The 27,200-nt window shown below is 46.8% G+C and overlaps 2 protein-coding genes across 3 annotated transcripts in view; one reads left to right on the top strand and one right to left on the bottom strand.

Moving 5' to 3' along the window:
* The window catches only part of RNLS (renalase, FAD dependent amine oxidase), a 90,939-nt gene extending 74,541 nt beyond the window's left edge, over window positions 1-16,398 (top strand). For both annotated transcript variants that reach the window (XM_080401756.1, XM_080401755.1), the window contains one exon: window positions 1,146-16,398. In XM_080401756.1, the coding sequence (XP_080257882.1) occupies window positions 1,146-1,298 (153 nt within the window). In that variant the 3' untranslated portion in view covers window positions 1,299-16,398. The remainder of the gene's footprint in view (window positions 1-1,145) is intronic.
* Window positions 2,669-27,200, bottom strand: part of LOC308069460 (uncharacterized protein) — a 63,144-nt gene continuing 38,612 nt past the window's right edge. Inside the window, exon 4 of the mRNA XM_080401813.1 lies at window positions 2,669-24,994. Coding sequence (XP_080257939.1) covers window positions 24,913-24,994 — 82 coding nt within the window. The 3' untranslated portion in view covers window positions 2,669-24,912. The remainder of the gene's footprint in view (window positions 24,995-27,200) is intronic.

Below are 27,200 nucleotides of genomic sequence, written 5' to 3'. Positions count from 1 at the left end.
TTAGGCCAGTGCTGCTGCTGCTGCCACCTTATCTCCGTTCTGAGATTCACCGGTGCTACTCTGGGATGCACTGATTTAGTACCACACGGACACTCAGCCTTTGTACATAGGTTTGAAACAGACTACAACGACACATGATACAGCCAAGTGTGGTAAACCCACAAATGCTGTGTGCTTTTACTCTGCAGTTTGACATGCATTGGTGTTTGTCATAAAGTACAATACTGAAAAGAGGCCTTGTTCTCTCCATGAGTTCTAGGTACTAGGTTAATACCTAGGATACTAGATTAGTGGGTACTGCCCAAAGCAAAGTCCATTCACTTTTGGAAATGTTAAACAGAACTGCTCAAGAGCTGCCATGCCACAGATACAAGTGTAATTGAGGATGTAGTGCCAGGAAAATTATGTTTAAAATGAATACAATGCATACATTGAGAACAACATTAAACATTTATCAAAGCAATTTTATTCAGAACTTGTCCCGTGCTACTTGCAGAGCAAGAGTTGATTGTATCTCTAGCAGCATCTAAAAATTGTTGTGCTACTCATATGGAAAAGAAGAGCGGTGTAGCAGAGCTGGAGACAGGGTGGCTGTCCCAAGGCTGTATGTGCGCTTTCACAGCAGCAGAAAGCATGGCCCGGTCATCATGACAGTCATTACTCTAAAGTCCACCTCACTTCCCATCCAGGGAGGTCACCTGGCCAACCCAGTTGTGTTGCAGGCTGTCTTGGAAACAGCAGGCTCCCTTGCCTTGTGGAACAGTTACATATCTGGGGTTTTCTGCAAGCCCACCTTTGCTGATGTGGGATCGTGTATCTTAATGCCTTTTGGCTTAGAGATCTCCACGCCTCATCTGTCCAGGGTCAGGCAGTTTGTGTCTGCTGAGACAGACTGAAGTAAGACAGGATGGGGCTGTAAAGTTTCTAAATTTCCACATACAGGGAAGTTTTATTCTTAATTATTTGACTTCAGGATATAAATATTTTACTACAGTACTTTGATTGCTAGTGCTTGGACTTATGATCTAGGATGGGAGGGGTGCTTTGTATGAAAGCATGCTTCAGGAATACAGACCTTTCTGGTGTGAAATTCAGGTAGATAAAATACTTTCTTTTTCATCTCCCTGTATGCTTTTCTTTTTCAGGTCACAAAAGCTGTGCCCAATTGTCTGGGACAAATGATTCTTCATACTCAACCTCTTCTGATTTGTGGGGGCGATGGATTTACTCATTCCAACTTCGATGGCTGTATAGATTCTGCTCTGAGTCTTGCAGAGGCTGTGAAGTCTCATTTATAGCAGTTTCAAAGTCGGCTGCTAAACTTAGTCTAGACTTAAGATGAATTTTACTATGACAGATTGAATTCTAGTTTAGTGTTAACATCACTGGCCTCTATCTTGCAAAAATAAATAAAGGAGGATCTATTGGTGTGCTGTAGTAATTATTGGGATGGAATTGAATTTTCCAGGATCTATGCTGTGAGTGGTTACTTTGCTTGAAGTAAAGCTTTTTCTGGCTCTAGTCAGAGGCACTGCGCTCCAGCAGTCTTGCCAGGTCTCCTGATACTTTTATAGCTCATGAAAATTATGTCAAGGAAACGAGCCTGACTTCAAGCAGCACAAAACCCCATGGAGCTGCAGAGTTTTCTCCTTCTGTCCAAGCATTTAGAGCCCTGGAAGTGACAGAAGGAACACGCACAATTGATCTCAGAGCTTTCATACATACACGTGGTCATTTCTTCTGGTACTGATCAGCCCTGGTCATGGTTATTGTGTTGCCATGGGCAATCAGTGATGGGGCATACCTTGCTATGCTTCTCAAGTTGGATGGCCTATACGAGGTCTAACAGTGTCGACTCAGGGTTTAACCGTATCAGCGCAAGGTCTAACCATGTCTCCAGGCACAGACAACTCATAAGTGAGGGATAGTAGCTGTCTGCCAACCAGCTTGCTTGGCCCACTTTTCTGGAGCCCTGGTTGCAGATTGCTGGAAGACCTCATTTAAGAGCTTGATGACGTTACTGGCAATGATGTGCCACTGAAACATGGTACCCGTCCTGGGTCTGGTCTAAGCAGCATCAGCCCAGCTGTGCTCATAAAAGAAAGAATGGAGAGAAGGTGAAAGAGAAGGTGTGCATGTTTCTAGCGCTGTATCCCAACACAATAGGGCTGCTATCCCAAAGTCATCTTGGGACTGGACATTGACATCTGGGCTGGAACATGAGTTTAACACGGTAAAGTGGACAGGCCAGGAAAGCGGATGCACTTAAAATAGGTCAGTATTTGCTGGGTTAGAGAGTCACCAGTGCATCATGGCTCTCTGCTGGTCCAGGATCCCCTGAACAAGGAACAGCCCTTTCCTCCTTTCAGGTTGTGGAGGAATCAAGGTAGGAGCAGCCAGTATAGAAAGTGGTTTAGCTGCTTTGCCTGGCAAATGCCAAGAGGAAGGAGGGAAAAGAATTTATCTAAGTGAGGTCCATGGCAGTGCGTTAATAAGGAAACTGCTGACATTTCAAGCTTAGGATTACATCACCACCACCATAAAAACTCAAAGTAAACAGTCAGTCTGAAAGTGAGGTGAGTTCTAGACAGGTCTATACTTTATTTTGGCAGAACAGGTGTAGAAATAGAGGGACAGGTCCAGGGAAGGATATAAATACACGTGTGAGTGAATGAACAAGGAATTTTATTTGAAATACTAAAAAAATAAACAGCAAGTATAATTGTGTTGAAAATAGTACCTGTCATGGTTTCAAGTATTTCTAAGCTACTAAATGTGTTTCTGTGAAGTCAATTTTGAAATTACTCAGAAATTAACCAAGAAATCATTTATTTATTCTAAATTTGATTTTAGCTTGCCCTTCCTCTTATATCACGTGTCACAAGTTTAGTACCTCTACTACAGCACTAAAAGTAACAAAACACTATTTTCAGCAGACAGATTTTTAACCATTAGAGAAGTACAATTCAGCCTCTTTTTCTTACACCATTGCATTTCACAAAAATCTGACATCCTGTATTCACTGCAGCTGGACACTGTAATTTACTGCTGCATTTGACCATTTCTAGAGCAGTATTTTAAGTGACACTAAGAACTTTAAAACAAGTTACTTTTAAAAACATCTTTGAAGGACATTCTGTGATACCATGTGGTTTTATTGTGTTTTTTTTTCTTCTTTCCATGAAGTCCTGAAGTTTAAACCTAGGTGGTATTACTGTGTCTGAACCAACGAGCTCCAAAGCCTCAGGTTTCAGTCACTGCATGTTGTGCAGAAACAGGAAAGATTGGTGGTCGTGTAGGTGCATAAATCTTTTTACAAAGGCATGTGATCTATCGTCCACAGATCGAGGTAGCCATGAAGAGCCACATGATCATGGAATAAATCTAATATGGTGAGGCATTTAGTATTGGCTTGATTTAGCACGAGCTCAAAAGCAACCTGAATCCCAGGTGAAATAGTGTTCTATGTTGCAGTGTTGGAAAAGCTTAATCAAAGAGCTGTACACTGCAGAGGCTGGCATACAAAAGCGGCCAAGCCCCGTTCTTCGTATGTGTTCCTCAGCTTCCATCCAGGCCTGGCCATCCTGTGGGAGTCAGTCCCCAAGGGAGGAATGTGCTGAACCGTACAAGAAGGTTTTCTGCTGGGTTATCAGTTCCCCTGGAAGATGTCTCCGTGGCAGGTGGGTCAACCATTGCTGGACTCTTGCTGATGGTCTCTGGGGGCCTATTGCACCAGTTTGCCTTCATCCAAGCTCTGACATAGTGTACAGGGAAGCATGTGGGTCCTTTTCATGCAGGGGTGGAGGAGCAGAGGGGCTTTTTCCAGACCCTTTGCTTGTGCTGTTTTCCTCATCTTCACTCTGTTTTCTGCTTCTTTCTTCAAAGGTGGATTTTGCATTAGAACACATTAAAATTTGCACTTCCTTCCCCTTCCTTCAATTTTAATGGAAGCAAGCCAAACCACTAAAAATCCAAATAAAGATCAATCCTGAAAGCATGTGACATGCAGAAAACTGAAAACGAGGCATCTTTGACTTAACGCTGTGTCATTCCTCTCACCTCCTCACAAACAGGCATGCTCCGAAGAGTCACGATGCTCTCACAGGGGCTTTATATCAGTGCCAGCCTTTAATACCAGAAGTGACAGATAAGTGGAGATGCCTCTGACTCTATCCTTTCAGCAATCTAACAGCTTTGGTCATTATGAGACCTCAAAATACTTGATAATAAGCAAATCACAGATTGAGAGATTTTTTGAATCATGGGATTTTTGATTCAGAGGTTTTCAAACATGAATCACAATGAGTCTTAAATGCTCCCATCCTTCCTCATATCATGGCAGTCTATCAAAATCCCTCTTTCACATAGTTTCCACCCAGATTAAGATGATTTAAACAAAAATTACTTGGTTTTTTAAGGTGGAGTAGGAAAGTTCATGGACATGTTCCTCTGCATGCATTCCAGACCGCGGGCACTGAAGGGTATCTGTGGGGATGTCTCATTTTCTAGATGTGAGCAGGGAGACGATGGTATTAACTTTCCCACACAAGGCGGGTAACAAGTGGTGATATTTCAAAGAGGCCACTGTATGCGAAAGCATGGCAACAGAAGAGACTTGTCTGGTTGATTTCCTGGGCTTTTCCCTGGATGGATGTAATTTTCGGTTAACTGGCAGATCCATCGGTTACAACCACTATCTCCTTGTTCCCAGACAGGGGTGACAGCTGCATCTGATCTCCTATATGTCACGAGCCACAGCTAATGCTCAAAGTTGAATTAAAGCATTTCAGCTCTCGGTTGACGATGTTATTGTCTTCCTCATCACAAGAAAAAACAGGGCCATAAATGCTCAAAGCCTTTTAACTCACACTTGTGTTAGCTTCCACCCAGTGAACGTCACTTTGCAGGGCTGGCCCATGGCATCTAGTGCAGTCACTGCTTTTACTGTATGTTCAGTTGTGTGAGATGCATTTTCTGATCTCTGAGCGTTCAATTGTACCTTTAGGTGTCCAACAGCAATACTTTCTTTTTAGTTACTGCCCCACCGATAGCTGGCAGCAGCGTGTTTCACCAGGAAAGGTTGTGTGTTATTGGCCAAATAGCAGACGAGGTGTTAGGCAGGAAATCTTGGCAGACACAACTACATCTACTAACAGAAGTGTGAGACCTGTGGCTCAGCCGGTTGTGATCCACCCAACACGTGCCTTGGTAACACCACGCAAGGCAGTTTTCATGTCACAGCTGTCATGTGGTCCTCAATCAAATGCATTTGAGAAAGCCAAGCATGCTGTACTGAGCCATCAGACCCTGTACTCTGCCACCCCTTCCCATCACAGACAGCCCTTGCTGATCTTTGCAGCCCTTTCTTCCTTCTTCTAGGAGGTGCCTGAACTGAGCACCATGTGCATCCATGCGCTGCACTTGCAGAGGTGTTTCTGGAGGCAGTACCAACTGAGATCTTGGGCACAGGCAAGGAGATGTTTGGTGCTTTTCCACCCAGCGGGTGGGACATATGGTGCCATTGTCACCATGTCACAGGTACTAAGGCAGACCGGTCATATCCCATGCCATGACAAACTTTGGAGGAAGCCCTGGCAGAGATGGGCTTGAAGTCGTGGCACACCCTCTCCTCCTGAGGGGCATCCCTCTAGCATGAAGTTAGGTCACTGTGGCAAGGATGCGACCCTGCCCGCTCTTTACCCACTCCTGGCATCTGACCGTGCTTGCAGATCCCTGAGATGAAGTAAAAGTGCTGTGAAGTGCGTAAAAGCCAAAGCCTTTTAAGAAACCAAGCGTCATAGGAAGCCACAGGACTCTGCTGTGAGACCATCAGAGCCACAAAGCCTGACTGCAAAAAGTGCTATTAAAGACATGCTCAGAGCTCTCATTACCCCCAGTTTTACATCTGCAGCCCCAACAAGCACAGATCTGCTTGCTTTGTGTCCCAGGGGCTTCAGAGAACTCTCCATTCCCAAGGCAAGGAAGATGTGAGCAGATGCTCATCACATTAATTGCAATGCCTTGGGGCAAAACATTTGCTCTAGGCTAAACTAGATCTAAGTGAGCTCCAGGTTGAGAAGCTGTGGCTGTACGCAGTAGCCCAAGCCCATGTACACCTTCCCAGCTGAAGGTCAGGGCTCTGCCGTGTCCAGTGGATATGTCCCCATGTCATGCTTGCTGCAAGGGGGCAACCCTCTTCCCAACCCCTCCTTCCACACCAGGGCTGCATCTGCCCCTATGTCGGGCTGCAGAGAGGATGTCTTGTTACGATCCTGCCTGCACAGAGCATGTTGTGGCTGTTAGTTGGAATAACTGTCCCAGATCTACAAAATCACCTGCATACCTCTTTTTGCATTTAGTGCAGTTAGTAAAAGTTGAGCCCATTTCTAAAACGAGCTAGGAAGAGGAGACAGACTCTCAGCTTCTCAGCTCACTTTGATTCACTAACTGCATGTCTCCAAGGATCTGGACAGTATTTTTGTGCAAGCATAAGAAAATAAATTAAAAGATTCTTTTAGTTTGGGCTGGGGCTTTTTTTTTGTTTTTTAAAAGGCAGCTGCAGATGGGAGCTGCTGCCCAGCTGAAAATACATGGTGGGTTTCCATAGCACTGAGTTGTGAAACATGCCTGCAGCCAAAGCCACTGGGGTAAGACCTGGTCTCCCAGAGGCCAGGATTTGCTAGAGATTTGCTGCCCTCAGGGTGTGCCAGCATCGTCATATTTGGCTCTTCTAGAAGGCACGTGTGACTGAGAAGGAGGGCGTGGAGGTCTCTGACTTGACCCTGCTCCCAGCAGGACCAACACCACAGCTACAGCAGGTTGTTCTGGGCCATGTCTGGGCAATTTGGAGCATCCTCATGCTCCACCACGACCGCACTTCTTCTTGATGGAGGGACAACATCGGGCTGGTACAGCACCAGCTTAAAAGCAGGCATTGCTGAGCTGCAGCACCAATGTGGCGTGCAATACTGCTGAGATGAGTTCCTTTTTGAAATAATGCGAAGAAGAGGAACCTGACCCTGCGCCACTGAAATTTGCAGTCATGTCTGGGTCATCGCTCCCGACCTCAGCTGCAGACTGAGCCCTAGCACCGAAGGGTTTTTTGCGTGCCTGGGCAAACATAGTGTTTACTTGGCTGCTCCATGCTGCAAAATTCAGTGTAGCGAACTCCAAATGGCCGGTGACATGCCATTAGGAAGTGGGCAATGGGATCAGGTGCCTGAACATTCTCAGCAGGTATGAGGGCACTCTGAGCTGCCCAGTGAGCTCCTTGAGCTGCTGCGCAGAGATTTCCCTGGGGCGAGAGCCAGCTTTGCCTCTAATCCAGGCTCTGGCTTGGATGTGCTGTCTGTAAGCCACTTTGTGTGGCAGAGCTGAAGCCCTGAAATCCCGGAGCCTTCTGCTGCTGCTGCTCTGCCTGTCTCACCGCACCGCCTCGCTATTAGCCTCCTTAGGATTTTCACTTAATTCTCACATTCAGGTGGCACCTTCAAGATCAGCTGGTGATGACACTGCAGCAGTGCAAAGCACGTCCGGCGCTTGCAGCCACTGTAGAAGAAGCAGCCCCTCACGGCAGTGGAACAGCCCTTGCCAAGGAGGAGTGAGAGTGACTGGACTTGTTTTTGGGGGAAGCCAAGCAAAGTTTCTCCTCTGGAGGTACATGAATAGAAATAGGTGAGAAATAACCCAGGGAGAGCTATTAGCAAATTGCAAATGGAGAGATTGTGTTCAGCAAAGAGGGTGCAGGGCAGATTGTTGTCATCTTGGACATCGTGGTGCTGAAACCTGCGGAGATCCTTGAAAAGCCTCGTGATTCTTGTCATTCCCCAATTTTCATCCTGTAACACTAGAGCATCACTATAACCAGGTGCTTTGGGCGCTGTCCCAGTGGAAGGAAGAACCCCAGGTCCTTGTGCACCACACTGTGCGTGCCTGTCAGCCTTCCCCCTGGTTGCTCTGAAAATCTGGGGAAGGGGTTTTAATGCAAGGGGGGTTGGTGCAAGCTGGGGCCACACGAGTGAGCAGAAAGCCGCCGCTTTGCCCTAGCCAAACCCTGACACACTGTGTGGGCCCCGGCTGTGGGAAAACAAGCCCGTTGCCCGCTGTCCCTGCCGCCCGACCACTCAGCCGGTCACGAGGACACTGTGGTAAACCACAGCTCAGCTTGAAATTATCTTTTCAGCACAAGGTTCCTGTCGAGCCGAATGGCACCTCCTCCCTCACCTGTGCCAGTGCCGAAACATCCTTCCTTTCTCAGCACTATCGTCTGCTCAGATCTCTTCTCCAGGATGATCACGCACATCAAGATCTCTAAAGCAAAGCACGCCCTGCTGCAAGGACTGAGGTCTCATTTCCCCTCCCCAGGCTTGTTTCAGGGCATGGAAGTGATGCTCGCACCATGCACGGATTTGGCCATCCTCTCTGCCATTTTCAGCACAGATTGGGGCGGCGGGGGGAGAAGTGGTGGCCAGTGAGGCACCACTCAGGGCTGGAATATAGGTCAGCCTCTGTCCTGACAGCTGCTTTCCTTGCCCAGAGCAGAGGGAAAGGGGAGGAGCTGGTAGGAGAGGAGGGGCTCAGCCACTCTCCTTTGCCACCTTTTCAGTGCACAGAAAATCCCAGCTCACCACCTCAAAGCAGGGCCGATGTTTCATTTGCACCCGCTGAGATGCGAGCATGCACGTGGCCATTCTCCATCATGAAGAAATGAAGTATCAGAAATGCTCCAGTATGAAGAGATTTTTGTTTTCAAGCTGCTCACAAACGTTGTAGGAATAGCCATTGGCTGTGCATGATTATTGCTCTTTATTAGGGAGGTGCTGGAGCAATTCTGGTCCAAAACCTGGACTATCAGCACCCTGGTCATTTTGGATTTGCTGCCTCACTTAGCACACCTGTGCAGTGCAAACCCTGCTCTCCTTTTATTTAAAAGGCAGTTTTGGAGACCAGCTTGGGAGTGTGAACTACAAACACAGCAGGATTGCAGCAAGTATAAATAAAACCTTTAAAATATCACAGTCTAGTGTTTAAGCCAGTCCCCTGGCCCTTGCCAAAGGACTTGCCAAAGGATTTCTGAGCAGGACACAACAGCTCTGGGTTAGAGAAAAAACTGGGTTTTCTGCCCAAATGTGGCTGGAGATAGTTTCTGGCTGCTTTGCCAAATAAAAGAGCTTGTTATATTTGCACCCCCAGGACCATGTGCTGGACATGGGAAAGGAAAGAGGAAATGAAAGGGACCCATCTGCTCCTTTGCTGCTCTGCAAGGGGGAGCTGACTCCCTTTACATGGCAGATGCTCGTGAGGAGGCCACAAGGGATGGTTACAGGTCAGCTCTGACCCCGGAGGACAATGTGCTTTGCTTCCCATGTGTCCCCACTACGGCAACGGACACGTGTGCTGTTCACGGGCTACCTCCTTGAGTATCCACCTGCATGCAGGCAGACCATCCTGACACCATCCTGGCAGAACCACCCCAACATGATCAGCATCCCAGGTCTTTTCTGGCATCTGTGACAGCGTCTCAAGGGGGCTGTCCCTGCTCCTCCCTCTGCAGCACCCAGAGCCATGCCAGGGCCAGGAATGCTCCCTCCCAGGGACAGGGAGTTAGACAGCTCTCCACAAAGAGGGAAAGTCACCCATAAGAGGACACAGTTCTGCATTTGCAGACCTGTGGGATCATTTTCCCACTGCTGGTTGCAACTGGCCCATCCAATGTGCCCTGGAGGACTCTGATGGGCTGTGCAGGCTCAGAGCCCACAGGCTGATCTCCCCCCATGGAGAGGGCACGCAGCTCTTGCTGGAGCAAGGGCTTGAGGAAGAGATCCATGGACTTTTCACGCCCTGGTAATGAAATAAAAAGGATTAGGCAAGCTTCCCAGACACTGTGAAAGGCAGTGAGTTTCAATATGTGCAGGACATTCGGTGAGCAGAGCCACCCCAAGGAAAGACACAGTTTCAGGCCACAGTGATGCAAAAGAAGGAAGCTGCAGAGAACACCCTGACACTTCATCTTCTCCTCTCTTAGGTGGCAAGAAGGGTCAGGCCCAAGGTGTTCATGGACCCAGCAGCAGCACTCACCTCGCAGACCTGCTCAGTGAGAGCTGAATGGCATCACTGCAAGCTGGGAGCACCGCAGACTCAGAACGGGGCTTTGGAAAGGGCACGGTGCTCCGTGCACGTTTTGGATGGGTCAGCTCCCTCCAGCACCCCACCAGTACTGTTGAAATACCACCCTGGAGACCAAGAGCCCATGGCACAAGCCCTCAGACCTCTCTGACGAGGAGATTAGAGGTCAGTACACTCCACGCTTGGTGCTGCTGGGTAGGTGAAGGATGCTAACCTCTAGCTAGCTCGAGGCAAGGCTGGGTTGCTTTCCACCTGCTCACCAGGGGTGGCCTGTGCCTTGCCAGCCAGGCTCCACTTGCAAACAAGGATGTTGCGTACCAACAGCTCGCAGAAGGTGTTGGAAAGTGTGGCAATGAACTGTGAGCATGAACAAGCAGCTGGACTGATGTCTAAAAGCAAATTGTGTCTGAGATCATTTCAGGATGGGAATGGAAAACAAAGATGAGATGAGTTTAAAGGTGGTGTACAGTGGAGACTTCCAGGGCCCTGGTGATGGTGGGTGGGGGCCAGGGCATATGAAGAGAGGCTGTGGGAGCTGGGCTTGCTCAGCTGGAGGCAAAGAGGCAAAGAGTGATCCAACGGCATCTCCTTCTGACCAAACGAGTCCTGGAGATGCCAACACTGGACTCTTCTCAGAGGGGCACAGCAAGAGCCCCAGAGGCACTGGCACAAGCTGCAACATGGGAAACCCCGGCCAGCCCCAAGGAAACAGCCTGTCCCCATGCAAGTGGGGTGCCCCTGAGAGTGCCCTGCTCACAGTTTCTTGCCAGCTGGGTTGACTTCACCCACAGAAGAAGCTATTTGGCAGGGGTGGGGTTAACTCTCTCTTCATGGAGGATGACTACACGGAGGATGTATCCTGAGAATACAGGAAACCTCTGGTAGCCCTTGTCCTGTTCATCAAGCAATCCGGACCAGGTAGCAGATTTCTACTGAACACTTCCACACGTGCATCCTTGAAGACCAATGGGATAAAAGCTACAGCTGGTCTTTGACAAACCCCCATTGTTAACCTTCTGATGTGGCATGGCTGTTTCTTTAGGTGTGAAATGCTCCTGAGTTTTTCCATTAGTGCTAAACTCACAGGTAGGACTCATGCTGAGCGAGCAGCTTAGCTCCAGAGAAGAGGAATTTGGTCAGGCAGGGAGAATTCCAGGAATAATTCATGCACCAGCCACATGGCCAAGTGATGCATGGTTGTGTACAAGAGGGGACACAATTTGCCCTTGTTGTGGCTGGCATTGTGTTACCATGGCTAGAGAGCAAGGTGAAAGCAGCTGGGCCGTGTCCTGCAAAGCCTATGGAGGTGGTTGTGTGGGCCAGGGAAACACCAGGAGCTGAACCTCCCTTTTCCCAGTCATTAGTGTGTTTCTGGAGCATGGCTGCAAGTGAAGCAGAGACACAGGGTTTGTTACTGCAATTATTACAAATTATGAGGGCCAGGGTCAGCTTTTGGGCAGAATCTGGTCATTCTGAATTCGGGGGAACCACACCAGGCTAAAATCAATGTTGCAGCGAGGGACCGCATTCATCTCTTGCTGTGCACAAACAAATAGCACAGGCAAAGATCCACCACTTAAAGTGGATTTGCTGGCAATTGTAGAAATGCACTTTTCTTTGCTCAAATCTACATAAAAATACCTAGGTGAAGTTTTCTCATGGGACTTGTCTTCTCCTTTTGCCCTTCTTGCCTGCAAGTGTTATTTTTCAATTTGGTCAGTAATAGAATGATCTATTTCTGTATGGATAATTAAAAAAAAAAATGATTTGTTGCTTTTGATTTTCCCTGGAGGTCATAACTGTAGATGAAAATCCTGAGCCATATTCACAGAGGACTTCATGTGGGGGTGCTCCACCTGGCGTTGGTCCAACTAGTCATTTTTGAAGGAATATGATATTTAACTCCTAAACTAGTGAGAAAAACAGAAACAGGACACTGTATGGCAGATTTTCTGCATGCATCTGTGAACACAGGCATTTAACTCAAGGGCGTTAAAGAAAGCCCCCACTCCAGAGATTGACCAAAGGGTTAATTTTGACTCTCACTCACTTGCTTGCTTTATTTCTCAAATAATGAAATTAGTTGTTCCATAGTCTTTTGAAGAGCTGAGTTTAGCCTTCTTGCAGAACAATACACGCTGTGCTCTTGATGTGAGTGCACTTATGGTGAACTTTGAGCTACACATCTGCTATAAAGAAGTAACTCTTATTCCCAGTTGGCCATTGCTAGCAAAAGATTCAGGCTCCATCAGGCCTCAGCATAGTTTTGTTTGCTGCATGTAAGCCTGACATGCAGAGTAGATGGGTAGAAACTATTTGCAAACCTAGTTAAAACGCACCAGCACTCTTAGCACTTTCACTGGATGAATGAGAGCTGGAGATGAACCCTGCAGAAGGTGAGCACGTGACTGATCTGCAGCCCATTACCAGCAAAGACCCTTAAACTGCGAGTTAACTTCCCAGCCGCACTGGGAGGCTACATGAGGGATTTCCTTGGGATGCTTTTTGTTGGTGTTTCCGAACCAAAACACGTGCTCTGGGCTAGTTATAGGTGATTTATGGTAAAGCCAGTCCTGCAGGCTTCTCTTGAGACACCAGACCTGCACACTACCACCCAGTCTGGCAGTCTGATGTAAGACCATCTGAAAATACACCAGAAAAGTGATTGTCATCAAGCAAGCAGATCCCACTTGCATGCTTCTGCAGGGCAATCCATGTAGACAGTGCGTGTAGGCCTGGAGAGACCACATGTACCAGTTTAAAAATCTTTCTTCCAGACATCTTGGATGCCAGTGTGTGCGGAGCTGAGGCTTTCCTTTTGGAAGCTGGGTGCATTATACTCTTCATGTCCATCGGTGCATGAAACATGCACCTGCGGAGGGCAGGGAGGAGGGCAGATCATATGGTTTCTCACACCCTTTCATGAAGTTTAACATGAAAACAGACAAATTCTGTTTCTCTTTTCCTCCTTCTTTCCTCTTAGGGTTGCTGTTGGCTATGGATCAGGCAGGCATTTTGTCCAATATAGAGATTTTCTCATCAGAAATCATTTTCTCCACACAGGCCTCATTTTTTACCCTCTTCCTCTCAATTGCTCTTCTTGATGCTGGTGGCACTTCCACCTGCATCAACATCCATCAACACTTGCAGTGGGAGGTGTTGTGCACAAAAGGAGGTCTTCTTTCCGAAACCAGTCTGTGACCGCATACTTCTTATCCAAGGACCTAACTGTGACCTTGTTGAGTGGAAGTCAACAACAGAGGGAAGATGAGCAGCTTGCACTCATCCCAGAGAGGTTGCCAGGTTTTTCCTGAGGATGTCAAGAAATAGTAAAGATAGGACTTCATTCAGTTAGCTGCTTCAGTGCTTGATTCTCTCCCAGGTCTTTTTTCTAATGTGACTGTCTGCAGCTTGAACCACCAAGACTTGATAGGCCTTTTCTCATTGTCCTAAAGAGCCCATTGGTATGCAATAATTCCCTCTTTAATGCGTGGCAAGGAAACCGCTTCATAATCTTCTTTTGAAAAGCAAAATAGGCCAACCATCTTGATCCTTTCCTTTTCAGCCTGGATCATTACAGAGATGTTGGGCATGGCAGCAGGGTGCTGTAATCCCCTGGGCATGCACAAGAGTGTGCACCCTCTGCTCAGCAGGACTTGGCTCCAGGCACAAAGTCAGGAGCCCTGGAGGAGAGGCGTCAGTGTGAAGATCAGGATCTGAGCTGCTTCGATTTAAGCAGAGCGGCCAAGCAGGTCTTTTGCTCTAGTGGAAAAACCACTGGAGATTGCTGCCGTGAAAAAGCAGAGTTACCGCCAAACACGGAAATGTTTCCTGATCTGTTTACTAATATTTGGTGCTCCTTTCTGGACAGTGTTCAAACTGAAATCCAACCACACGCGTCAGCGACTTCCTGCCCTCCTCCCTGCCCGCCGCTCCTGCACCCCAGGGAGAACCAGGGATGGGAAGAGCTGGTGAGAGATGAAAAGGGATTAGGGCTGCTATTTCCATCTTGCAGAAGGGCTCCTAGTCATGCCATGGCCCGACTCTGCTCGGAGGGGCACAGTGAGAGCACCAGAGGCATTTCTCTGCACGTAACGGGTCCCTGGTGCTCTCACAGCTCCAGGGGTGAGCAGCACTGGGCCGTGGCAGGAGGGCATGGACGGGCTTTGCTTGCCCACCCTCTTGGGCCACCTAAGCCTGTGCCGGGCTGGTTCTTAATGGAAAATAAATAGGATGTTACAATTGTCTCATTATTACGGGAATGTTTACAGCTGTCCCAGCCTGTGGGGGAGGGATGGGAGAGACGGCCAGTTTGAAACTACTGAAAGGTCAGCACGGCGCATGCGGCTACCGTAACCCTTCGACTACATTAGGCATTGAATTGTCTACTTAAGTAGTCATCCACGGTTCATATTTAAGAACATCAAACCAAGAGATGTAAATTATTCTTTGCTAATAGCAGTCATTAAACTAAAACCAGAGCTTTTTGCAGTCCTCAAAGACATTCACTTTCATTGCCGGTTCTTTGGTGTTTGAGGTTTCTTTGGACTAGTTGTGAATTATCAACATTATTCTATCTGGTTATAAAGCAATGGGATCTGGGTTTTACTTCCCTGCTCTGCATGTAATCACAGAGCTGTGTTTTAAGGAGAGACAGGTTGGGTGGGAGCAGGCGCAGAAAGGTTCCTAATGCAGAGAGGGAGAAAGCCCAAGGAAAGAGGTAACGCCAGCTAAACAGGCTAAAAGCAAATTAAAACCCACCTGAGGCATTTCCCGAGATGCCAGGCAAACCTAGGCCACGAATCACTGAGTTTTGCCACTGCCCTTCCTGGTTTTGAGTTATGGCAAGGGCTGCTCCTCTTGGTTCGGGCAGCTCTCCTTCTTGGAGATGCCCATGGCAAAGGCACGACAGGTTACACCCTTTCTGTGTTGAAAAGGAAAGGTATTAATAGCTACGAGCAGCTGTGGTCTTCCACCACAACACACTGGTTTTCCTCATTTATTCCTCTACAGAGGCACGAATGCCCTTCTTCCCCCACTCTTCCTTCAAATGACCCCCCATGACTGTGCTGCAAATGCTTGGGACATGCCAATCTCACCCAAACCAGATGGCAGGTGGGTCTGGGGGAAGGTGGCTGCTCTCGGGAGGTATTTATTTATCCAGTAGCACCTTCAAACTTGTGGATCACACAAGTCCCTGCTCAGGGCTTTGGGAAAATCCAGCAAATTCTTGAATGCATGTTTAGAGCTGGGTTTGGCGAGAAGAGCCTGGCTCAGGGGTGTCGCATCTAGCACCCACCTCTCCTGAATGTCAAGCCTCTGTGTAGAGCCTTAGGGGAATTAGAGACCACGGGAGAGCTCTACCCAGCCATGAAAAGATACTCTCTCCCACTGCCCCACCAGTGAACACGTTAGGGGAAATTTCCCATGGAAGACCTACCTAGCAGAGCCCAGGCTCATTGTTTTTGCACAGGTCTAGAGATATTTTACTTTATTAACTATTTTATAGTGGGGGTGAGGGGGGGGGGGTGGGAAGAATGAGAAGATTTTAGTTAGTGATTGAGCACAACGACCAAGGAAGAGTCTTAGGAGCTTGACAAGACAGGCTGGTAAAGAGAGAAGGACAAATAAGTAGGTCTCCTGAGATAAATTCCTGAGAAACCTCCGCATCAAAATGCAAAACAACCAGAAGCACCAACTGCTGCTCTGCGTGCAGCGTGGCTGTATTTGATGGCGGCATCGAGAAGAAAACACATCTCCAACAAAACCATCAAGGTGAGATGAATTCTGGCATCATTAAATACCTACCAACAGCACCTTGAAACACACAGCTGGGATCCTTGAGTCTGGCCATGGGGAGGCTGGGGGGGCTCTGAAAGCGGCCCCTGGCTGTGGCACAGGCAGGGATGGAGCAGAGGCACCCCAGGGAGAGCAGCCACACTATAGCAGCCTGGGACTGTGCTGGTGCATGGGGTTTGGACTAGAGACCCACCCAGTCCCCTCCACCAAGAGAGGAACAGATGGTTGTCAGGTAATCTCTCTGAGCTTGCACATGGGCTTTCTTTAACAATAAAATAATTTGGAAAAGAAATCTCTGTTTGTCCTTCCCTGTAAGCAAGATGGGGAAGTTAACTGTAAAGCCAAAAGGGATGCCAAGTTCCAGTTACATAAAACCTCTGAGTTTCTGAACACACACTTGGCTGAAATCAGGCAGAAAAGACAAAACTGCCGATTTTTCTTGCTTTGTTTAATTCTTTAATTCTTCTTTCTTTTTTTTTTTAAAGAGTAGAAATCCTGCAATATTTTCTTTCTGAAGCCCTGAGGCACAGTGGGAAACGCGCACTGCAGGATCCCTTGAGGCTGTTGCCTGTAGTGGTGGGTACCTTGACTGCTCATCCTGGAGAAATCAAGACCTTGTTTCCCAGCCACTGTCCTGGCTCTGATCACTGATTCTCTTGGGTTTGCTCCAAAACTGGGGAGTGGGACCCTCTCACTCACTGGGATCCCAGGGAGTGGAAGGGATTAGGGTGCATCTGGTGGAAACCTGCCTGCCAGGCTGTCTGGGAAACCACACATTGCCCCAGCACAAGATCTGTTGACCTCCCTCACCAGATTTAATTCCAAATGGGCATTCCTAAAAAGTACATGGTCACCCATGACAGCATTCCAGTGATGTGGGCTACCCCACCATGTCCCCATAACTGCAATGAGATCATGGCCCTGCCACCGCACACTGTTCTCTCATTCTTCCTGTGTATTCCCCGTGCTGCGTGCGTGGGTGTACAGGCACTTCAGAGCACACAGGTTTCCCAGGAGGGCTGCAAGAGGATCCACCATGGCCACGCACACCCTTGAGGCGGCTGGCCTTCTGTACTCATCTTGGGAGGCAGCAAGGGAACATGCATCGCTGCTCTGGTTGGCCTGGCTTATTCCCCAGTGGGATGTGATGGTGTGAGCATTGCCACCTTGGACCCCAACCCACATCAAGTCCTTCAGTTTAAAGCCCATCCCACCAAGCTGTCCAGTCTGCTGCCAAAGATTCCCTTGCTTCTTCTAGACAGATGGGTCCCATCCCACCCTAACAGGGTCTAGTCAAAGAATGTCCCATTGTCATAGAAGCCAAACTCCTCCCGATGGCACCAGCTGTGAAGCCAGAAGTTGATGGGCATTATACATCTATTTCTGCCTGCACCCTTTCCTCTTACTGGTAAAATGGAAGAAAAAAATAACTGGGGCATCAAAATTTCTCACTTGTAACCCCACAGCTTTATAGTCTTCCTTGATTTCTGCCCAGGTTCCTCCAGGACAGGACTATCACTTTTTCCCATCTCCCACCAACAAATACATGTCCTTATTTACTACTCCTCTTCCTTGGGGAAGAAGTCAAGGTAGAGGAGAAAAAAGCAATTATTGAGTCAATAGAGGATTGCACTTAGAATTTTGAGCCCTCTGACTCTACCTTGTCCCATCTTTGCCAGACTATGCCTCGTGCCCCAGATACTCTGCCTCTTCCTTCCTTGTATGAGTCGGATTAGAAAAGAGATGCTCTGGTACTATGGAAAAGTCTTGGTGGTGCTTGAGTAATGACTAAGACCACAGTATCTATCGTCAGTAATTAAAGACCACTTGTCTCTACAGTGCAGCACTGAGACTGTTTTGTTGAGTCTTAGTATCAGCCATGAGCAAACCAGTATGTCTAAAACAAGGACTTGCATAAAACTGGAATGAAACTTGCATTAAGTTAGGGGAAAAAAAGAGCAGCAAAGTCTTATTTTTAAGTCATCTGCTTAGTACTTTTTGTGGGTTCAAAGGGGTCAAAGGTGCAAGATACTTCAATAGCATTACACGACTTCCGATTCGTTAGCATGGGGCTGAGTAATTCCGAAACCCTCACCTCTGAAGCGGAGCCAAATAACAGCAAGTGAATCACCCAGACTGAGACCCTTTTCTGCTGGCAAAACAACTGTGAACACATTGCAAATTGCACACATTTCTTTGCTTATTCAGCATTTTGGTGCAAGCGCCTTTTGTCTTGTCAGTATTGCTTACCAGTTCAGTTCATGAATGATTGTATTGTGAGATATCCTGTAATTCTTTTACTCAAAACCGAGTAACACAGATTTTCTGAAACAGAATGCATTTTTACACTTCCACAGAAGTTTGGGGGTTTTGTTTTTCTTTTTCTTTCCTTCAGTCTCTGAACTCCGGGCTTCATCATTAAATGTTTAGCTTGAATCAGGATGTAAAGCAGAAATCACTCATTCATGATGCCTTGCTCATTACATCCGTCTTCACAAGGGAACGTCTCTTTGATTTCCTGTGTCAGAAGAATATGAAAATGGCTGTATTGGTGCAAATCCACTAATCCCAGGATCCTGTCCTGAACATTGGCCAGAAACCTGGGAAAAGGCTAAGAATAAGAAAAACAGGCAGGGAAATTTCACCTGGGCGCTCCACAGCTTCTGGTACTTTGCTGCTCAGGGATTTTATGAAATAGGTCATTTTGGAAGCAATCAGTACCCTTGAACGAATTCGTTATACGTGAACTTGTTCATCACTCTTTTAAACTCACAAAATTTCCTCACATCCCCAAAACCATGCACCAGGGAACCCTGCAGGGGAAACGTGTCCTGAGAGAAACACCTGCCTCTCGCCCAAGCTGAACCTGCCTCCAGCTGAAGCTAATGCCATCTGATACACTCTGATATTTTATAGCAGGAAAGGTCATGTACAGTCCCTCGTACAGAAGCTGTTCCAGATCTTTCATCCTCCCCAAAGTTTTCCCAGCTCTGTTGTATCCCTTCTGAGATGGGAAGACTAAAACTGCACCTGGTATACAGGACACAGAGCATAGCGGGTTTGCGTTGCAGCATTGTGATGCTCTCTTTTCCTTTCCTGTTCATTCCTTATGGCCTTCTGGCTTTTTTTGATGCTCCTGAGCAATGGACTGGTCCTTTCATGGGACCATCCGTCAAAATGTTTGGATCTCATTCTGGCGTGCTCATCATCAGCCAGAATCCGTCACCACATATGTGGCATTTGGGTTATTTTTCCTTTGCACCCAGTTAGTCAATCTGCAGTTCTTCACTGTTGTCCCTCAGCTTTACCACTCTGCAAAACAGCATCATCAGCAAAATTCCTCTTTTCCCAGTTGCTAACAAATGCGTTGGAAAACCTGGATTTCAGTAATGTGGGGTTTCCCATGCTGCAGCTTGTGCCGGTGCCTTTCTGGCTCTTGCTGTGCTCCTCTGGGCAGAGTCTGGCCCCAAATACCAAATCTCTCTAGAAATACCTGCATCTTCACGGACACCAGGGGCTACTGGTGCTCCTGGGCATGGCATGGTCTTCCCATACCTGGGTGTGGAGGTGGAGATGGGGATGAGGGCACCTCCAGCTGTCTTTCAAACATTGCCTGAATCCTGGAGAATGAGCCTAGAGCTCCAAAAATCTGCAGTGACAAGGAAATGATGTGGTCTGCCTCTTCACAGAGGCAGCAAGCCAGGGTTTTACCCTAGTTAATGAGCTAAAATGCAAATAAGGTAAATATTCTCATTTGTGTAGGATGCCTTCTATTTTACATCAGGGGCAGTTTGGTCTCCATCCCCCATACATCCCTCTCCCTTGTTGAGACTAAAATAATGAAGGCAGCATCAATCTGGAAAGATTAAACCAGTATTTTATAGCTAGTGTGCTGAAGCAGATATATCCTTGTATCCAATATTGGACAGTGAGACATCTGTGGTAGCGTCTCTGAGTTTAACCACTCTATTATTGTGTATTTCTGGAAGTGTGCCTGGGAAGATGCTGAAGTTCAGCAAATGGAAACTGAAATCCTAGTACTTTTTCATGTATTAGCCACTGCTTCACGCTCAAGGAAAGGCATTTTTGTAGAAAGCCTGTGTGAAAACCCAAGAAAAAGCAAACGCAACACAGGAAAAACTTGTTCAGCTTGAGCTCTGCTCAAAATTTTTGAGGTTCCAGGAGGCCCTGACTTCTCCAGTGGCTTCATCACAGGTTCACCTGCCTCCTCTGGCAGGACGTCTGCCAGCCACGTGTACCAGCCCAGGAAACCCTCTTCCCTCTGGTGGGGCTCCCATTCATTTTGCGACATCCTCTTTCCCCAGCCAGAAAGTTCTGCCTCCCGCCCCACCTGCCCTGCCGCAGGGGCTTGGACAGCTGGAGGAAGAGGAAGGATTCAGCCCGGCTGCTCCTACTTCAAAAGGCCGTTACAGGGATTTCTTAATTAACCTGACACCCCACTTAAAAAATGTAAAACAACGTGAAAGAGCCAAGGCTGTTCCATGATGAGGGACAGCTAGTTTGCGTAAGATATTGTTTCTTTTTCACATACGGACATATGGGTTGCATTAACATTTTGGCACATGGCAAGAAGTAGCTGAACATTTCTTTCTCCTGTCTCCTTCTACCAGTGCTGATGTTGAAGATTATTTCTATGGGTCTTCTGGTTTGGATGGGGACTAGGCATAGTTCTAATAAGGCAAGTTAGAGACCTTGGGCCAGTGTGCTCAAGGATGTGAATTTTATGCTCCCTTGCTGCCACGGGAGCACCCACCTGGGGACTGCTGGCCTGACTGGGAGTTTAGTCATGGGGATGTGCTGGGATTGCCAGCCCCGGGAGGGAGGGAGCATCTGGAAATGGGCACAACACTGCAGCAGGACCTGACTCGTCTTCAGCCTACAGATTGGACCACCTCGTCAGGACAGTTTAATTACTTTTTTCCAAATAACGTCACTTACCCTGATGCTTATGGTATTTATAAATGAGCTCTAATTCAATGATAACCACAGATCCCTACAGTGGACACCGCTGTATGAAATTACTTAAAGAGAAGAGAGCATGCTCTGAAACATTAGCTTAAATAAATCTGTGAAGTTACTTAAAAAAAAAAAAAAAAAAAAAAATTGCAGAAGCTGTTTTATCTGTCCAGAAATTCTGATCTTGTGGCAGATGTGGCCTGGGTCTCAGATGAGAATTTACACATGCTTTCTTACCAACAGATTTTTTCCATCCTGCAGAGGAACTCCATCACCTAGGTCATGTATCAGAACAATTCAAGCATGACCATACCACAGTTCAAGGTATAGAAGCTTCATGCAAGGACCAATACTAGGTAAAATAAATTTAGAAAACGCTTACAAGAATACTTTTTAAAATTTTAAAATGTAATTAAATTCACATCTGAAAAAAAGAGGGAAAAGAGTTCATCTTATTTACTTCTGGACTTTTGAGGCTCTATGGTTTGACCTGTCAAGTCTTTGCAGCCAGCAGAAAGAGATATTCCATAAGCAGGATCCAAAAGGCTTTTATATTTTACCCATTTTGTCACCTTATCAAACAACACAGGCTGTAAGTTGCAATTTAAAAGGAAGATGTTTCCAAGATGTCTGAAGGTGGGAAGGATCAAGTGGAATTTATTGTTCCTGTATCTCCCAACACTTGTTAATTCTCATCTTCTGCTTTTTCAAATACTATTTAAAAAAACCAAAACCACCACACACACAAAACCCCAAAACCCAAACCAAACTTCCCCAAACCTTTCCATATCTCTGTGATCCAACATCCCAGCTGGTCCCATGCCATTGTCCTTAAGCATTACAGTACAGCAGAGCCTGGCTACATGGATGGGTGGGAGGATGCTCCTGCCCAGGAGGTAGCAGCTGACCCCTAGCCACATGGAGCTCACCTTGCCTGCCTACCTGCAAAAGAAGTCCATCCAGTGCTGTGCCTAAGGATGAGGGAAGAACAGCTTGGGTCTGGAGAACTCTTCCCCTGTGCTGGAGCAACTGTGTCCTGTGCCATCTTTCATTTGGACTGGTTTCCACCCAGGTCTCCATGGATAGAAGCTGCAGCAAAAGTCCTCACTGCAATATACCTTTCGTGAGCAGCAAGAGCTTAGTTTATAGCCCCAGCCTGTGTGTCCTTCTGTTTGTCTCTGGAGGAAAGTTTCTAGGAGAATTGCAAATGAGTGTAAATAAAGTAAATTATCTTTGAAGACATGTAGAATGAGTAGTCTTATTCTTCAGCCTGCTCAACAAAACATTTCATAGGGAGTACAACACAAGATGTGAATCTCTCAGTCAAAGAAGAGAATAGAATTTGCTGAAGAACAAACTGATTGAGGAACAGAAAGGATCTAAACTGGTATTAGTTTACTTAAGACTAAACAGAAAACCTCCCCTTGCGTCAGTAATATATCTTCCAAAGCTTGTATAGAAGCCGTACAGGAATAAAAAATTATTAAGACAGTAACATAACAAGATTGCTGTGTCAATCTACACTAGGAAGATCATGACTGTGCATCTTATATTTCCACTCCATCTCCCTGCGTCATGGGAATGGATGCATTCATACCTGCATGATGTTTCCAAACAAGCACTAAAGCTTTGGGGGAAATCGCCCAGGGAAAGTCACCTCAGCATGGAGGACCATGCAGCAGAGCACCCCTCAACAGGGGAGGAGAGGACCTGCAACCACAGAGATGGCTTTGTTGCCTTCACTCCACCCAGCAAGTGGGAGGAGAAGGGCTGACTGCAGCCGTTACCGACAGAGCAAGGGGAAAGACTCCAGCCTTGCCTGGCTGTGCACAAGGATGCCCAGGTGAGATCGCCCATAAGGCATCTCTTTGGCAAGACTTCCTTGCTTTTTAAGTGTGATGTACGGGGCTGCCATGAAATTTTGTGATGCAAAGCCTAAACAACACTTCAACCTTCCTGCTATTTAGCATGGCCCTTATTGCATAACAAACTAGAGACAGGCATAATGCATGACCAACATATGTCAGTGGGGGAAGGGGATATAGAAAAGTTTCTGGCACAGATGCTCAGCTGCTATGCATTGACATAAAACTATTGATTCCCCTTGAGCCCTGAAGAGTCACGCAGAGTGGTCCTTTATCCTCCTACACACAACTGCTTGGTTTTTGTTCTTTCAACAAGACTTTTTTTTTTTGTACAAAATGAAAACAGAATTGGACCCACAACATTTGAATATCAATGAGAGGAGTACAGACATTACTTCCATGCAGAGAAACGTTCTTTAACACTTGTTTTAATGTCAAGGATCCCCCTGGCAGGTAGAAGTTCCATCCACCGGAGCCCAGAGGAAGGCACTAATTTAGAAATTAGTAGTTTTGCTTCTATTGTGCCATTATCCCACCACTGTATTTCTTGAATTTCATCAGCTGAGGGCCTGCGTCACACCTCGGGTTGTCCGCAGTGCTTTGCAAGTTGTGGTTTGTTCTGTTCCTGTGCTAATGGGGCTGAAAAGAGCAGAACCTCCCCATAGCTGCCTTTCTCTCTCTGTGAAAACTATTTCTTTAATCACACTGATTATCAAAATTGAGGTCATGATGCAGGTATGTTTGAGAAACTGTTTTGTGTGATCAGGGGTGGGGAAAAGAAAAATCAGGGCTTGCTGGATCAGCAAGCTGTGACCTTGCCTCCAAGGTGAGTGAGCCACAGAAAGAAATTAGGTCTATCGCACAACGTTAAGCAGAAGACTGCTCTATTTAGGCAAAAAAAAAAATGACTATGCAAAACTAAAACAATGAGTAATGGAAACTAAACTTCAGCTTTTGGGGTTCCCATACTTCATAAAATACATATGTGGGGGTCTCGCATGTCTGCGAGAATGAAGAAATTCTTGCCATCACCTGCTGCTTATCATAGAAGATTTTCCGCATCAGTTGTTAATACACACCTGGAAGTCAGCAGGCTCAAGCCCAGTTTCCCCAGAAGACTGTGGAAACTGGTGGAAGTCTCCCAGCTGCCTCCCGGCTGCCCCACTGGCGCTGCAGAAGCCGATGCTATTTTGCAGCCTGACACTATCAGTGGTGGGTTTTTTTCAAGTTTAGAGATGGATCTTGCAGATTGGACCTCTCATTGGTTTACTCTGCAGTGGTCCATACATCCGACGTCAGTAGCTATTTTCTTCCCTTTGGTTTTCTTCAGCTGATGCTAAACAGGGCTCTGACTCATTAAAACAAGAACCCCCTTGTCTTACGGTCATGTAGCCTTCCTGATGGGATCTTGGGCTTCCCTGTATTCCTAGATGTGGTACCTGTGCTTTGAGACATGCAAAGAATCAGGGCAGGCGCCCTTGTGTTGATGGGGACAGTGCCCACACTCAGTTTCTATTAGGCCTTTTTTATTGAAAAAAAAATCTACTCTGGAAACATCCAAAAAGAAACAAGACCTGTCTCTACTAAAAAAAAGGATAATATTCAGCACAATTCAGATAAGCAATGTGAAAAAAAAAAATTAATGGGTATTTTTAAATGGGCCTTCCAGCAGTGAAGGGGATGGCATAGTCTTTTCTCTGTAGGCAAAACCAGACCACCCACTTTTACTCAAAACAGCAGAAGACATGCAACATGAGTAAAACATCAGTGGCATCTTTCTGTTGATGCATGCAGCAAGAAGAGGGCAAAAATGACAGAGAAGATGGGAACTGATCATGGCCCTTGCTGGCTGGGCTGATGCACCTTGCTCTGCAATGATGGAGAAGTACAAAACAGGAGGTTGATTATCTCATGACATAAGTTATCTGTATCCATAGCAGTCACACCAGTCAGTCACTCAGATACCTTGGACCTGACCTAATAGTAGATGCTGAGAGACAGTGAAGTTTGGCAACCCCCAGGTCACAGGTTTAAGAGAACCCTGGTTCCTGCCATTAGTCTCTTTCCCTCTGTGCAATAAGGCCTTTCCTTTGGAAAACAAAAGTGCCCTTCTTAGCTGACAGCAGTGGCATCTCCAGTTGCAGCTTCAATCCACTTTTGCAGGTAAAGCCTCAGTGCCCCAGCAAGACAAATCAGCTAGGCATGGACCTCCAGGATCTTCTTCCACCCTGAGCGGGAAGGGAGAGTTAATACAGACCCACCAACAAGTTTCATCCTTTCATACCTGTGCTTTTGCTTCTCTCCTGTCACCAAAGTGACACATGCTGTCCTGTGATTCCTAGAGCAGGTGAAACATGAGATGACATCTGTAGACCTGGACACGTGTCCACATGCCTGATGCAGTGAGCTTCACTCCAGCCAGCAGAGCTGATGTTAATGTTGACGACACATCTCCAGCTGTTTGTCTGGTTTTATTCTTCTGTCAGTCACTTTCAATAAAAAGCTGAGCCTTTTTTCTCTCTTACAGAATCTGCGAACGCCTCATACGGTCAAGAAACTGAGATTCTTCATAACCATAAACACTACGTATAATTTTTGCTTGTTATAACTCTGTCCAGATGCCGGTACTCTGTGTGCCCGTGGAAATTAGGCACTCTCCTCTTTCCAGCCTCTCCAAGAACCTCAGCACTCTGACTCACAATGAAGGGGAAGAAAAGAATGCAAAGCAACTGCTTACAACTCATAGTAATTTATTGGTCCTGGTTCTGGTGAAAGGGAAACAGAGCTTTGATACTGAAAACAACAGAGGTCTAATAATGATGTCAAAGTGTTATTTTTCCTTGAATGACACTGAGATCTTTCTGCTCCTCCTCCTCCTCTCAGTAAGCAGCAGTCTCTGCACTTTGTCCAAGCTACAGTTGTCCCATGTGGGAGGAGCCCTGAAAGCCAAACAAGTGAAGGTAGAAAAAAAGCCCAAAGATAAAGGCTTCTTTGGAAACAAAAGAAGCTTTTCTCTAGATTTCATTTCTTAATATTTTGCAAGAGCTAAAACCACAAAAGGCAGGTTGGTTTCAGCAAGGGTGTGCCCACAGGTAGCCCAAACACATACAGTTCTGAAAGTATAGGTATTCCCACCAGCACCTCTCCACTGCTGTCAGGAAGAAGCGAGCCTACCCTACACGCACAACAAGGGTCTCAAAGTTTAGCCCTAGCAGACAGCTTGTGCTCTGCTGGCAAAACTCTGGCACCCAGCCCTTTCCTTCAGGCTAGGGCTAGCTTCAAAACTGGCATCACACCAACAGTGGGGAAGAGCTCCAGGTGCAAGCCCTCACCCCCGAGCCTGCACATACAGCTGGACTCCAAGGGGATTGCCTGATCTGTTGCGGTTGCCTCACCCGTATGGTAAGTATCCGCTGGATGAGGGACAGGAGATTCTGGTCTTTCCCTGAGTTCAGGGGTGATTGTTTATGGTGATACAGAGTCAAACTTACAGCCATGCTCTGAGGAAGCTTTAGGAAGGCATAAAGGATTGCTTTTCATGCACTGAAGTCAAAGCACACAAGGAGAGGAGCAGGAAGAAACCTCATTGGGAAAAGATGGTTGGAGGAAGGGCAAGGAGATGTTCTAATTTTTCCCCAACCAAAAAAAAAGTCTTCTTGTGTCTATCAAGTTGAGTGCCTTCTTCCCACTACCCCTCCACCAAATCTTTCTACAAACTGGATGTTTGGCAGGATAAACAAGCTGTAAATGCAATTAATGGCAAAGACAACTGATATTCAGAGAACCAAATGCCAGCTGGTTCACTTCTGCCAGGGAAAGCAAACAGAGGTCACTGTGTTTGGGATGTGAATTTTTCAGCAGTTGAGGTCTTTAGCTTATGCCTTTTTCAGAGCACCATGTGAAATGCTTCCACTGTGACTTTAAGATCCAGTACTCCTGATAGCACTGGAAATTCTTCCTTCCAGCCCAGAGTATTTAGTGCCAGGATCTCACCCACACTCACTTTGACTGAAGGCCACCTCCAATCCTTTCTCCTGTACTTCAGTATCTCCTCCCCAGAAATTTGGAGACACCAGTGTGAAGGCCCCAGGAACGTGAGAGCACATGGAAATTCCTCACAGACGTCCAAGTGACTTGGACATCTGCTGGGAAGCAGAAAAGCAAGTTACAACAGCAGGTCTCAAACTCACAGTCTGTTCCTTCCTCTCTTTACTACCACCTCAGGCTTACTTACAGAGTAAATATGGAGCAAGGAACTCTCTCAGACTAAATTTTAGTCAAATGAAAGGAACTAGCCTGTGGGAGCTGATAGCATAGCATGCCATGCTTCCAAAGAAAGAGAAGTCAATGGCCATTCGACTGAAGCACAGGTCAGCATCTTCTCTGCTCTTCAAAAGAAAGAAACAAGTTTTGAGACCTCACACTAGAGAGAGT

Source organism: Falco punctatus (genome assembly GCF_963210335.1).
Source record: "Falco punctatus genome assembly, chromosome: 9".
In the NCBI taxonomy this organism is placed as follows: Eukaryota; Metazoa; Chordata; class Aves; order Falconiformes; family Falconidae; genus Falco; species Falco punctatus.
The sequence above is the reverse complement of the archived record's forward strand: the minus strand, read 5'-3'. Positions and strand labels throughout refer to the sequence as shown.